The sequence below is a fragment of the Dothidotthia symphoricarpi genome (genome assembly GCF_010015815.1).
Source record: "Dothidotthia symphoricarpi CBS 119687 unplaced genomic scaffold P153scaffold_8, whole genome shotgun sequence".
Taxonomy (NCBI): domain Eukaryota; kingdom Fungi; phylum Ascomycota; class Dothideomycetes; order Pleosporales; family Dothidotthiaceae; genus Dothidotthia; species Dothidotthia symphoricarpi.
Window position 1 is genome coordinate 1,392,713 of NW_022985015.1, and position 14,366 is coordinate 1,407,078.

General features: G+C 34.0%; 2 protein-coding genes across 2 annotated transcripts; one reads left to right on the top strand and one right to left on the bottom strand.

The window, feature by feature from the left end:
- Positions 1-1,219: 1,219 nt before the first annotated feature.
- Positions 1,220-2,860, bottom strand: P153DRAFT_356389 (uncharacterized protein; the record flags this gene model as incomplete). Its single annotated transcript, XM_033666642.1, has 1 exon — positions 1,220-2,860. The coding sequence occupies one exon, from the start codon at positions 2,858-2,860 to the stop codon at positions 1,220-1,222; it is 1,641 nt and encodes a 546-aa protein (XP_033525048.1).
- Positions 2,861-4,664: 1,804 nt separating this feature from the next.
- On the top strand, positions 4,665-6,453 carry P153DRAFT_222478 (uncharacterized protein). Its single transcript, XM_033662640.1, has 4 exons — positions 4,665-5,231; positions 5,286-5,765; positions 5,822-6,111; positions 6,176-6,453. Exons 1-4 carry the CDS (start codon positions 4,736-4,738, stop codon positions 6,239-6,241), a joined length of 1,332 nt encoding a protein of 443 aa, XP_033525049.1. The 5' UTR covers positions 4,665-4,735; the 3' UTR covers positions 6,242-6,453.
- Positions 6,454-14,366: the final 7,913 nt, after the last annotated feature.

Below are 14,366 nucleotides of genomic sequence, written 5' to 3' on the forward strand. Positions count from 1 at the left end.
AGACGAGGTGAAGACTTGATCGGTACCTCCGACTATTCACTCGTGTCAGTATTGATTGCGTCGTAAGAGCCAAGCACAACTTACATTTGAGGTTTCAAATGGGTCGTCGGTAGGATGGGTGTTTAGTACAAGATGGGAAGGAGAAAGGTGTAGTGAGCGAAATAGCAAACTCGTAAGGGCTACTATTTGGCTTGTCGTTCAGTGATTGTCGTGTGGGCAAGAGCAAGAGCTGGTAGCAATCAAGTTGTTCGGTTGTACAAAGTTGAAGGATTAGGGCGAAGTTGAGTGGTCTATATAAGTAAAGAGTGTTGGATCGCGCGTGTGTTTATAGTTGGAGCGCTGGGTGGAGCCGAGCAAGAACGGGTGGGTCAGGGAAAGCTACCAGAGCAGTGAAAGAGTTCAGTGCCTTTGCCCGACAACATCGTTCACGAGATACATTGTGAGCACGGAAAATAAGTATATCGAAGGTCTAACCTTTTCACTGCTACCTAGATTTTGATGACATTTATGCTTAGTTATAGCAAATGCAAGCCCTCACTGCTAGTGGGCGGCTCTCAAGCAAACCTATTCAACGTGATCTTATTTCCTACCAGCCTTTGGATTGCTTCGAACCTCGTGCTGCGTGCTGGCTGGATGTCCTCAAAGAGATGTGTTTCCCATTATCCAGCAGGGGTGGACTCTGTCTTCGTCCCGCACTGTGGTCACTCAAACGACTTCACTTCGTTACTCGCATAAGTGAATACTTTTGTATAGATAGCCTTCAGATCCAAGATCCGGCTCCTGTGCACCCACAAACGATTGATCAGATGAGAACTCATAGGTTTGTATCGTATTGGTCAGCTGATACAATGCTGAAAACACACTGCTTGTCGTTGGTCATGATGGCGGATTGAAATTGTCGTTCTATCTATGACCCCGCATATAAGACCTCACTTCGCTTCTCATGAGGCACATTCAAATCATAGATCCAGATTACTGTATATTCATCGTTCTGTTCAATCTTCAATTGATTATATCTGAAAAATTTCGAATCTATCCTAACGCCAATCTCTGCGGTCATGAACAAAACTATAAGAAAAATACTTCCTCAACCCGCTACTGGCTGCAATCCCACGCAGTCCTATTCACACATCATTCCGGTTCAAAGAACTACCCACAGCATTTGTCCTTCTTCACCACTGGACTCGGGTTGGTGCTTAAGATGTGCACGGTGCTTGCTTCAATGATTCTTCTCCGATGGTGATGAAGGAGGCGAGAGCGTGGCCTGCGAATCATCATCTTCAACGTTCACGTCGTATTCATCCACTTCTTTGTCCAAATCGCTGTCCATATCAGCGTCGATGGTTTGCAGACCTTTGTCTCCAGTGGTGGGCCCTTCGGAGAGTGGGATACCTTCGATGGGATATCGCTCCTTGTCGGGCACGTCTTCGCTCTGCTCGATTCGTTTCTTCATATCTTTAGCTTGCTCAGCTAGAAGGTAGACGGGGCTTTGCTTGTTTCGAATCGCAGTGTTTATCTGCATCTTCAAAGCGTCGGGCGTTCTTGACCGGTTCAGCACCTGATTGACTTCATCCGCGGTTTCCACCAATGCCTTGACCTGTATCGCATTCGGGCCGAACTTATCCAGACCATTCTTACGACACCAAACGTTGATGGCCTTGTATAACACCATACGCTCCTCCTCTGTCCAGTGATCACGGACCATTGTTGTCTCCTTCGTCACTCGACGCCGGATCTGATTGACCCACTGATTGTACAACCGTTTATACAGATAGGCGTTGGGATCAGCGTCTTTGATCTTAGTGAGGTCAATGTGAGTATTGATATACTTGCTTGTGTCCGAGCGGAACTCGCGGATCACAACGATCGGCCTCCAGATCTTCCCGTCAGCGCGCTCCCAATCCTTCGTAGACGGCCTATATACCCATAGCTTATCCTTGATCTTGGGTGGAATGAGAAGGCTCAACGGTTCAGGGACCAGGAATTTCCGGGGCTTTGTGGTGCCGTTTTGGTCCGCATCCTCAGCATCGTGCAGTTCTGGGATCTCGTCGACCTGCGTGTACCACTCGTCGGTCTCAGGGTTCTTTTGCTTGAAGAAAGCGATGACTTGTCTTGAGTTGTCATCAGTGTCAACGTCGAACACTTCGCCCTCTGCACGCGTCACCTGCTTGGGGAACACGTAATGCTCTTCGACCAACAGCTGGCAAAATTGAACAAGGCTTGGATAGTCCTCCCGATTTTCCCCTGCTCCGCTGATGCCTTCCTCCAGCCGAATTTTCCGATAGCGTTGGATGTCCAGTTCATTGATGGTGAAGTACCAGTGCGTCTCTCGAGTCTTGTTGTCAACTGTCTCGGTCTCTGGCCACCAAACAGAGTTTTTGTCCGAAGCTTCTTTGATACGTGCTATCAGATTTGGAACCAGCCGCTCGCACTTGGCTTCAAATTCTAGCATCTGCTCTGGGGTACGCGTTGTGGGGTTCTGGACGATTTTGCCGTCACCATCCAAAAGACCTTGCTGGAATGCGTCGAACTGACGCGCGACTCCTGAGTTGAGGTAGTCGATGAGCGGCATAGATTTGTCGAGAGCAAGCGTCAGTAGGAGATGGTGGTATAGTGAAATCCAGAGCTCCTCGTCGGTGTCACCGGCAGAACCTTCGCCGCCGTGGGCGGTAGGAATGCCGTTCTCTTGCTCAGTCATTAAGCTTGTATCCACCTGAGCCGTCTTGGGTATGACATCGTCTGTGTCGTTCTGGGTTGGCAGGGCGGTTGTCTCCCACGTCGTGAGGCCCGAAGGCAGTGCAGAGCTGTTTGCTGTTACTTCGTCGGTAAACAGGGCCGGTGAACTGTGCGGAGAAGACATGTCGTGGGTATGTCGTTCGCGAGTAGGTGGAGAAATTGGCTGGCAGTGCGTTTTGTGTTAGAAGTAGTTTGTGGTGGGTAGAGATGTTGTGAGGTCTGTGTGGTACGGGAGGGTCAAATCCTATAGATAGTGAGGAGGGCTAGTAGGGACGGTGAAAGAGGGCCTGAAAAAGAGAGTGAAATGAGCAGCGACCTTGTTCCGGACCAATGTATGTTATATGTCCACGATGTGAGGTTAGCAAATTTATATCTCACGAGCTCCAGGGAGACACAATGCCAGCTTCACAAAGTTCAGGCCTTCGACTACTCATGGGCTTCGTATCGAATTGTAGATCCAAAATCTAAAGCCAGACTCTTGAATTTCTCGGGTTTGTCCTCAAGCAGGTTCGCGCCTCCATCTAGCTGGACTCCTGGTCACAATTTGAACCACACTGTTGAGTCTCATAACCTCTCGGTGGTCTTGTCCCCCAGATCCGGGCGAGTAAATCATATTTTTGAATAGCAGACATTCGAACTAGTGGTTGTTGGTGGTGTATTGCGCACGGGCCACAAGCACTACTCGGATTCCCGCACTGCTGTACTTGCTTGCTGGAAGAATAAGTGTTGGTGTTTTGTACTTTGATTCGTGTCGACGAACGTGCCATCTTACTAACCCATGACAATGTAGATATTGCTATTCAAGACCTAGAACGTTCAGTCATGGTCTATCAATACCCGAGAGTAGGATAAGACAGGCGTAAATATTTACGTTAACCATTGAATATCCTTTTCTGGACTCACGAACATGTGCGATAACTCGTTCAATTGCTGACCAAGGGCATATATCTTATAGAATTCGAAAAAGATGGATGAGCAAAGCAAGGTAGATACTATGAACTTGGGCGCCATGATTGAGGACGAAATGATGAACTCTCAACTCTCGATAGCCACAGTGGTTACTTGTTCTACAGTCGCCTTTCATCAGCTTCTCATCTGTAGGACCTCGTCTCAATGAAGGTTACTGTGAAGTATAATGGCTCTTTACTGTGAATTTCTCCCTCAAAATACATGCAAGTAAACATATGATCAACCACTAACGTATGTCTGCATACATTCATCGATGGGGAGAACGCTTGGAAACAATCTATAAATTCAATTGTTAGTTATTCTAGTAAGACCCTGCTTGATATACTGCGCTGCAGTAACGACCAGATCTTCGCCGATAGATATAGTAGCCATCAACGGAACGAGCGGTGAATGTTTTTGGCGTTGACAAGCTCGAGAAACTCAGCGAGTCTTCAAACGATCAGTCGACATTCTTCGTCCTGAATCTACATTTTCAGGTACTTGACGTGTAATACGAATCCAAGCATGCTGCACTTGTCAGGTTCGTAGGTTGTTCTAGTTCGTCAGGGACAAATCTGAATGATGCTGGTTTGGTTCTAACTTGGGACTCCTATTGATAGACAATCGTGACGGTTGCGTGACGTCACGCATGTTGTGAATTCCGCCCAAGCATTTACGTCTTGGCTTACGAATATCTCGAACGAACCTTTTCGTTTTATGTGATCTATTTGGCTGGTTGCATGTCACATCCACATGGGAATCTTGATTTTCTGCAACGCAGAAGCACGACCAATCATGGGCGTGCGGGGAAAGGTCGTAAATTTCGCATTGCTTGCTCGTTTAGTCTAGTGTTTCACTCGAGGCTTGGTCGGGCTGAGTCGGGCTGTTTTATCCTAAAACGGCTTTTACAGCTGGTCAAGTTCAGTCTAGATCCAGCACCTCAGATCAAGGCAAGAGCGTATAACTAATTGTTGGTGCCACAAGCTTGTTAAATTCCTCTTGTAATTGTATTTACCACTTGTTACCAAACGTTCTGCGTCAGAGTTTGGAAATGTCGAAGTCAGGTGTATACACCAATGAACGCGCTGTTTCCCCACCAAGGGAGGCTGCACTTACGGAAACCTCTGGGTATTCCTATTCCAAACTCAAACAGCATATTGGAGCTTTGCTGACGGCTGCTTTTTCCCTTCTCCTCCTCATACTGACCATCGCGTACGCGTTGCGCTGGATTGGAGTTTCTCGATATCGAGCGATAGGAACTTCACGAACCTACACGATCCTTATTCTTCGTATACTCTCGGAAATGACGACCACCTTGTTAGGTCTCACACTCGCCTTCACGATCGAGAGAATACAATGGCATCAAATTGTCCGCGAGAAGGGGCAGCCTTTCCTTAGCTTTCTGGGACTTGCTCAAGGTACTGGCATCTTTGGCCTTGCAAAACTCTCGATTAAGAAGGGACCATTCACCGCATCGTGGCGATGGTGGAGTGCTTCACGATTGCTCATCATCGCAACTCTGCCTATTCTTAATGTTGTTATATTCGGTAAGCAGGTCCATAAGTCTGTCGAGAAACAGAACACTGCTCATGGATGCGAAGGAAACATACACACACGCCTCAGTTATCGCATCGAGACAACCAAGAGTGGAGCGTTCAACATGGGTATGGGCAACTTCAATGTCTCTACCGCGCAGAACTTCGCATCGCTTGCTGGTCTGATCTTCGGAATTGACTTTCCAGACTTCTTGTCCGACTCCAGGATAGCAGTGGATATTACACCTTCGCGTGAAGATACCGTCCCATGCACCCTCGGTGTTTCGAAGAGCAGCAGACAAACATGCAACCAAGTCTTCTATGTACCAGGAACGTACGGAGATCTTGACCTGCTAAAAAATCAAACCTTGCCACACGCAGACCTCATCGTCGTTCATGACATAAGGGGCTATCAACTTGACTTTCACACGCCTGAAGAAAACATCGACATCGAATTCAACTTGGAAAATGACTGCGGTGTGTACGGAAACAACGTGGTCGCATTCCAGATCTGTTTCCAAGATAAAGAGGATGAAATTGCAATGCGTATGTATATGTATCTGACTAAATGCTATAGCTTCCAAAATTAACATTCACACAAGGGATGAACACCTGTTACAACTTGACGGACACGGCTGCCTGCTTGTCGGATACTGAATGGCGACGCCTGCCAGGTGTTTCAAGCAATCTGAAAGTCAATGCTCGGCTAGGCACCGTAGGATTTAGCCGCCTCAACAGCACAATACAAACATACGAACTCGCTGACGACGTAAAACCTGCCCATGTTACCGCGGGGCAGCTTTCAGACGCTTTCTATGGTTTCTTCACAGGGCGTAGCCGAGAGGAAGACAACGACATACCGTCTGAATGGACAGACCTCATGGCGTCTGTGGTAGGTGGCCTTACCGGGAAAGTTGATATGGCTCCCATATTTATCGCTATGTTTTTTGCTACAGGACCCTTACTGTACAGCAGCCATAACGAAGGCGCTCGCAACGTCTATGCTCTTCACTCGCTGGTAGCGAAGGTGTTATGGTGGTGCTCGATTCCGATAGCCAAGTCTACCCCAACCGTGGGAACCGAGACGTCTGACACGACCTTGAACTTAACAGACATACTCAAAGATGGTTTCGATACAGGAGGGCAAGCAAGGTATTCGCTTGCTACAACAACGTACGAACTTATCGTTGGCAAGGAGACAATTGTCGCGTATAGTGTTTTGGGCGGCGTGGTGTTAATGTGCTGTATAATCGCTTTGGTGTTCAGCATAGGGCTCATAGGATCTATAAACGGGGTACGGTGTACTCCCAAGACAACATCCTTCCCGGAACTGGACAATCTGCCATTAGACTTCGGCTCTGTAGGAAGACTCTCAAGGAACGAGAGAGTTAGTCTTAGGGATGATAGTCTCGTTCGAAGTTCTGTCACTCTCTCCAACAATCGTTCTATCTAAGTTTTGGAACGAAAGACGAACCAATAGGTAATCTAAGTTTGGTAGAGGTAGGGATCTGGTTTAAATGTATAGACCTTTTCTCCTGGTAGTCTCGAGAATAATAACTCCAAAAACTTTACACTCTTCTACATACGACTATAGGACGTTAAAAACAAGGCTTCCTGTTTGCTTAGCCCTATTTAAGTAATGTACTAGCAGACTAGTAGTTAGGTATAAAAAAAAGGTTAAATATATATATATTTTTTTCTTAGTAAGAGCTTATTGCGTAAATTAAATTCTAGCCTATCTAATACTATATTAATCTTAGGTTATATACAGTTTAAAGCTTAACTACCTAGCTATTAAGAAACTAGGGGCCTAAAACCTAACCTAATAGTAAGTTACTCTAGATTAGTATATATATAACCTAAGATATAGCAACGTAAGCTATAATATAATATAAGCTGTAACGTAACGTAAGCTGCAACGTAATATAAGCTGTAATATAACATAAGCTATAATATAATAGTATTAGAGATAGTAGACCTAGGATTTTAAATACTAAATAATAGTAGTAATAAGTTTAGATAAAAGAGAAAACCTAGGCTAATAATTAATTAAGATAACTATTAGTTTTACTATACTTATATTATAGTTAAGTTATAATAACTTAGATATAATATTATTTATATTTTTTATAATAGTTAGACTATTCCTACTTTATAGTATATAGATTAAGTATAATATATTAGAAATATCTTTACTTTCTTCTTTATTTTTATCCTTTTCTATTAACTTTTAAATTAATATTAAATAGCCTATAGTATAATAAAGATTATAAGTAAATTATCCTATATATAATTAGTTTTAAAATAGAAGAAGTATATAAAAGTATAACTACGTACTAAGTTAGAATTAAGTAGTTAGAAATAAATTTTAATCCTTATTACTATTACTAAGAATACTAATAATATCTATATTAGCTATATTCTCCTTAAATAGCTCTTCTAGTAAGATTACCTATATAGTAAGTTAGCTAACTTAAAATAAAATATTATAAATATACTTAGAATTTAATATAAAGAATACTCTTAAGCCTTAACTTTTATAATATAACCTAAAAATAAAGATCTATCTTAATAAGTATAACCTTATTACCTTATACTAGATAAAGAGATACTATTTTTTAGTTAAATTTCTTAAATATTTTTAACTAGTAATTCTTTATTAGTTTATAAAGTTTAGTAAATAATAATCTATTTACTTTATTATATTCTAGGTAGGCTAGTATAGATTATATTAGCCTATCTATCTCTATAATTATATTACCTATTACTATAATTAAGAGTATATTCTAAACTATCTTACTATTCTTACTATAGTACTAAATTTCTATTTATAGGAAACCTAAGTTAATATATATTCTAGTATCTAGTTAAAGTAATTTATCTAAGCCTTACTTTATTTAAGAACTATATAAAATCTTTAAAAAAACTTTAGTTTAGATAGTAAAGTAAGCTAAATTTTTCTTTAAAGCTATCTTTATCTATACTAATATAGTAGAAAGCTACTTATAGATTATATTTCTACTTTAGTATAAATAAATATATATATTTTTCTAAAGAACTTAGTATAGTAATATCTTATCTATAAGTTCTATAATTTCCTAGTTAGTAGTCTAAGTTAATAAATTAATATTATAAAAGTTATCTTTAAGTAGTATAAGGAGTATATATCTAAATAGTATAATATACTTTATATATAATATCTTAAAGCTATTATAGAAGTTATATAAGCTAAAGTTAAAGGGCTTTTTATAGCTAATAGGTTTTATTTTACTATTATAATAGAATCTAATTATTAGTTAAAGGTATTTAGTATAAGGTTCTTTAAAGTAAGCTAGCTTAAATATATTAATATATTACTAGAGTATTAGAAGTTTTAGGTAAAGGTTATTATTTTACTTCTACTAAATACCTATAAGATATATAATATTTTATATATTAAGTCTAACTTACTTACTTAGTAAGAATTATTAAGTTAATACTAGCTATTTTAATATCTTATTTTTTATAGTTATAAAAGTAGCTTATATAAAAAAATAGTAGTAAAAGCAGTATAGTACACTCTATAAAAGTAGGTAATACTAGTAACTTAGAAAAAAAGCTAGGCGTTTAAATAGTACTATAATAATATTAAAACTAAGCTGTATTTTATAACTAAAGTTCTACTATAGCTTATTAGTTTTATTATATTATACTCTAATAGTAAACTTACCTTTCTTTACGTATATAAATACCTAAAGCCCTAATAAAAGTAGCTATTAGTAGCTAGGTAGTAAGATAAGCTAAACTAGGTAGTATAAATATTATAAGCTAGCTAGTAGCTAGTAGAGGTAGTTAAGAGTATAATATTCTAAAGAGTATATTAGTATATATAGTATTAGTATAAATCTTAGCTAGATATTCTATTAGAAAAATAGTTACTTTACTATAGAAGAGAAAAGATATAATCTAGTAGGTAAGTAGAAAAGAGTAAGGTAGTTAACTAGTTATATAGGTAAGTTTATATTTAGTAGTAATAATATAGAGTTATAAGTTAAGTATAAGCTAGGTATTAAACTAGGCTAAAAGTAAGAGGTAAAGAGGTTACTAAACTTAAACTATATTATATTTAAGTAGGTAAGTAAGAGCTACTAGGTTAAAATTCTTTATATTATTAGTATAAAATATAAGGTTAAAATACTAAGAAAATTAGAGTTAACTTATAAAGTATAAACTAGTAACTAAAGTATAATAAGGCTAGTTATAACACGTTAATAGTATTAGCTAAGTTAAGATTTAGTATATATTATCTTTACTTATATTACTTAGGTATTTATAAAAGGTAAAGGCTTTATAATTATTACTTAGTTATATAATATAGTAGAGTATAGTAATATTTAGAATATAAATACTTAATACTTAAGCCTTAGCTACTTTTATATATATCTCTCTTTATACCTTTTATACTTAGTTCTAGCTATATTATAATTCTAAAACACTATAGTTAATACTCTACTCTTATATTAGCTAATATCTACATAGGTTTCTATAATAGGCTTTTAGGCTATTATTTTCTTAAAACTCTACTAACTTATTCTTATAAACTTTAACCTTACTAATATTTATATTATTTATACTCTGTCCTAATTTATATAAGGTACTGCTAAAAGGACCTTTATTAAACACTTTTAAGGTATTAATATTACTTTTATAAAAGCTAGGTTAGTATAACTTCTCTAGCTATTCTTACTAGCTAGCCTTATAGCTATTATTAATAGGATTAATATTAGAGTTAGTACTTTAATTCTATGCTAAAAGAGCTATTATATTCTTACTAACTTAAGAAATAATATTAATATCTAGTATATCTTTAAGAATATAAATATAGACCTACTTTCTAATAGGTATATCTTATAGATAGCTATACTTTAAGAGTTAATATTAGTAAATATACTAGCTAGAAATTGTAGTATAACTTTTATACTTATAAAATATCTTTAATAGTTTTCTATACTAAAAGAAGTAGTAGTCTATAAAGATAGTCTAGTTATAGCTTATATAAAGATACTAGGCTATTTTAATATATATAATCTATTAAGCTTTTCTATTTTTACTATTGTTTAAAGTATTAGTAAAGTAGAACTAGAACTTAAGTTATTCTATATTATTTACTATAGTAAAGGTATTTACCTATATAGTTTTTTATACTAGAGATAAAGTAGCTAACCTATTTAAGTATAATATTTAGAGTTCTAGACTTATTCCTTAGCTTAACTATATCTAGTAAGTTATTTTTATATATATTTAGTAATTCTAGTTAGTATATAAAAGCTAATCTTAATAGATTATATACTTTCTTTAGTATATCTAAATACTCTTAAGCTACTTTAAATATTATTCTAGCTAAAATACCTTACTATATAGTTTCTTTACATAAGCCTTAGCTAGACCTACCTATATTAACTTTATAGTATAATTATAAAGTGTCTATTAAGTTTTTTCTTAGTAGGTACTATAGTAAATAGTTTTCTATTTACCTCTTTTATTTCTACCTACGTAGCTCTTTAGTAGCTTAAGTTTATAGGGTATAAGTTTAAGATCTAGTAAAACCTCTAATAAATCTTCTTATATACTATAGCTTTACTAGATATAGTAGCTTTTTCTATATCTAGTTTATAGATATATAGCTAGTTAGTTTAATACTGCTCTTTATTATCTTATCTACTAGTAGTAAGACTAAACGTCTATCTCTATAGAATACTAGGCCTAGAGTATAATTAATATATATATAAAATATAGGTACTATATATTTATATATTAGAGGAGTACATTATAGAATAACTTCTTTAGGTTAAGCTATATCTTTAAGTAAGCCCTACTTATTATTATAGTTTAGATAAACGTAATTATATAGTAACTCTATTTATATTATTAATCTTATTTTAATAATAAGTATAATCTATAATTTAGTATTTTTTCTAAGTAACCTATAAGTTAGCTAAGTACTTCTTATTATAAGACTACTTTCTAGTAGAAATAGATTTTCTACTAAACTAAAATATATACTACTCTATAATAAGTTAATACTATATATAAGAGAAGTTATTTAGTAGTTAAATACCTTCTTAATATACTTAAATTTAATTTTAATTATAATAGATATACCTAAAAAGATAGTATTAATAATATTTATTACTAAAAGTTAATTTATAAAAGATATTTCTAATATAATAATACTAATATATAATAAACTAGTAAAAAGTTAAAGACTTATAAAGTTTACTATAGTAAGACTGCCTAGCTAGATAGATTTTCTATAAGTGTATAAAAAGAAGTTCTTTATATCTTCTAGCTTATAGCCCTATTTTACTTTAATTTTATAGTTAATATATCTTAGTATATCTAAAAGGAAGAAGGATTCTAGCTAGTAAGTCTTTTTAAAAATAAATAGTAATACTAAGTAGTATTTAGTATAGTATTCCTTATAGAGTAATAAGCGCCTAGAAATCTTAGTACTAGGTTAGAGTATATTTAGATAAATATTAAATTTTATATAGAGTAGAATTTAGTTTTCTTTTATATAATATAAGGCTAGGTTTACTATAGATCTATACTACTTAGTAATATACTTATAAATAACTAATTAGATCTTAAGAGGTAGCTTTAGTAGCTTAAATAAAGCTTTTAAATAATAAGTTCTATACCTACTACTAGCTACACTAATAGGGTTTAGTATATTCTTATACTATATAATATAAGGATAGCTATAGTAAGACTATAAGCTAGTAATAGATATACTACGTACCTAAGAGATATATAGTATTAAATTTCTATTCTATTAAGTATAGCGTTAAGGGTATTTATAGGTAGTATAGATAAATAATAAGCTACTATCTTTTAGTAGAATAGGCACAGTCTAGAAGTGTAGCTTAGAATAACCTTTATATATTATAATTTAACTTACCTTTACTATAATATATTTTAGTTTTTATTTATAATTACTATAGTATTATAATACTTATAGACCCCTAGTAGATTCTATAGAGTATATTATTAATTTTATAATACTATTATTAAGTTCTTCTAGAAATATAATTATTTAATTCTATAAACTAGTATACTAAATCTATAGATTCTAGGCTAACTATTAACTAATTAAATTATATTAGAAAGTTAATACTTATACTCCTTATTTAATCTTTAAATATGCTAAGTTTTAATCTTAAGATTTTACGCTACGTAATTCTATTAGCTAAAATCTATAGGTTTAGTATACTAGTTTATTAGATAATATATAGATAATAATACTATATAGGTCTATACTAGCCTAATTAGCTATACTACCTAAATACTTTTTATATAGTAACTAGTAGTTATATAATTACCTTTTTACTAATACTTACTACTAGCCTTCTTCTTAGCCTCTTTATTACTACTTATACCTAGTATTCTTATTAGTATATAAATAAGATTTATTAAAGTAGACGCTAGTACTAGACTAGGTATAACCTATATAAGTATATAGAAATGTATAGCTAACTTATACCTATAGTATTTAATAAGTAATTCTTTATCTTTATCTTTAAGCTCTAGTGCTTCTCTTTAATTCTATTCTCTACGTAGAAACTCTTAGTTTTACCTCTATTAGGGTTTAGTAATAGATATAGTAGATATAATAATATAGATAACTAATATAGTATTAATTACCTAAAGAAGAATAGTAATAGGTAGGTTATTCTATTTAGGTTAATATATTATAACGCGTCTAGAGAAGTAGTGTCTAATAAAGATAATAAGTTTATACTACCTATACTATTAGAAAAGATAAAGAAGGTAGAGGAAGTTATTAGTAATAACTCTATAGATAGTAAGGCTAAGGAGTTACCTATATAGAAGAAGACTATAAATTACCTAAAGATAATTAAGTTCTAAATAAAGAGGCTTATTAGGTATAAAGTTAATAAATAAATAGTAGTAAAAGTTATAGTAGTAAGTAGTATAGGTAGTATAAATAATTTCTTTTATGTTCTAAGGTTTTACTTTTATAAAGAGTACTAATAGTAAAATAATATTTATATTATATAGAAAAAGAATATATAGGTATATATTATAGTATACTACCTAGGTATTAGCCTATCTACCTATTATACGTTTTAGTGTATTACTCTAGCTTATAGGCCTATTATATTAGCCTACCTTACTATATAAAGGTTATAGTATTAATTATAGCTAATATAGCTTATAGAATTTCTCTAAAGTTCTTAAAAGGGTTAAAGTAATTAAATATATAATTTTAATAGACTTTAGTAACTTACCTAATTAGATACTGCGTAATACTCTTAGGCTAGGTAAAAGCTATAGTACTTTAAGAATTATTAGTTAATAATAGAGGCTAGTAGTTAACTCTTTAAGGTAGTATCTTAATAAGCTTATTATTAAACTAGCTATTAGGTATTTTAAACCTAAGGTTTATATAGATAGTAGTACTAATACTTTTTATAGGTTATATAACTTTCTTCTAGCTATTAGTAGTAGCTTTAGATAGAGAAGTTATTACTTTTATTTAGTTATTAATAGTAGATTTAGAGAGTAAGAGTATTATAGCTTCCTATAACTCTTTATTAATATTATTATAAAAAGACTAAGTTTTATCTTTAGCTTTATACTTACTTTTATTAGGAGACTTAAATAGTATCTTATTATATAGTGGGGTGACACAAATAAAGATTAGAAAAAAAAGGCTATTGTTTTAAAGGTTAATAACTTCTGTTCTAGAAGGCCTAAATTTATAAAAAGTAAAGTTTTAGAAAGCGAAGAAGCTGTTTATTAACACTAAAGCTTAATATGTATTGCTTAGTAAGCAGCCTAAAATACAGCGTGTCACTGAAAAGACCTCTAAAAAAAAAGATAAATAGAAGCCTAAATAACTATTTTATCTAGGTAGAAAAATACCTAAAAATTTTATATATCTTACTTCTATAATAGTAAAAGAAATACTGAGGTTTTTAGTATTAGTTTACTTACTAAAAATAAATAGATATAACAAAATAGTAAAAGTAGTTAAAATAGAATAATATAATAAGTAATAGCTAACTAGTACTTAGTATACCAACCTTTAGCGTCTATAACTGCCTTATAACGCCTAGGCATAGATAAAATACAGTTATCTAT

What these genes read in the sequence shown, in the direction of transcription:
- P153DRAFT_222478 (XM_033662640.1), top strand. Translation starts at nt 4,736, where the DNA reads ATGTCGAAGTCAGGTGTATACACCAATGAACGCGCTGTTTCCCCACCA. An exon ending in TCTTAATGTTGTTATATTCG is followed by an intron (nt 5,232 to 5,285) that starts GTAAGCAGGTCC and finishes ATGGATGCGAAG; the next exon opens with GAAACATACACACACGCCTC. An exon ending in AGAGGATGAAATTGCAATGC is followed by an intron (nt 5,766 to 5,821) that starts GTATGTATATGT and finishes CATTCACACAAG; the next exon opens with GGATGAACACCTGTTACAAC.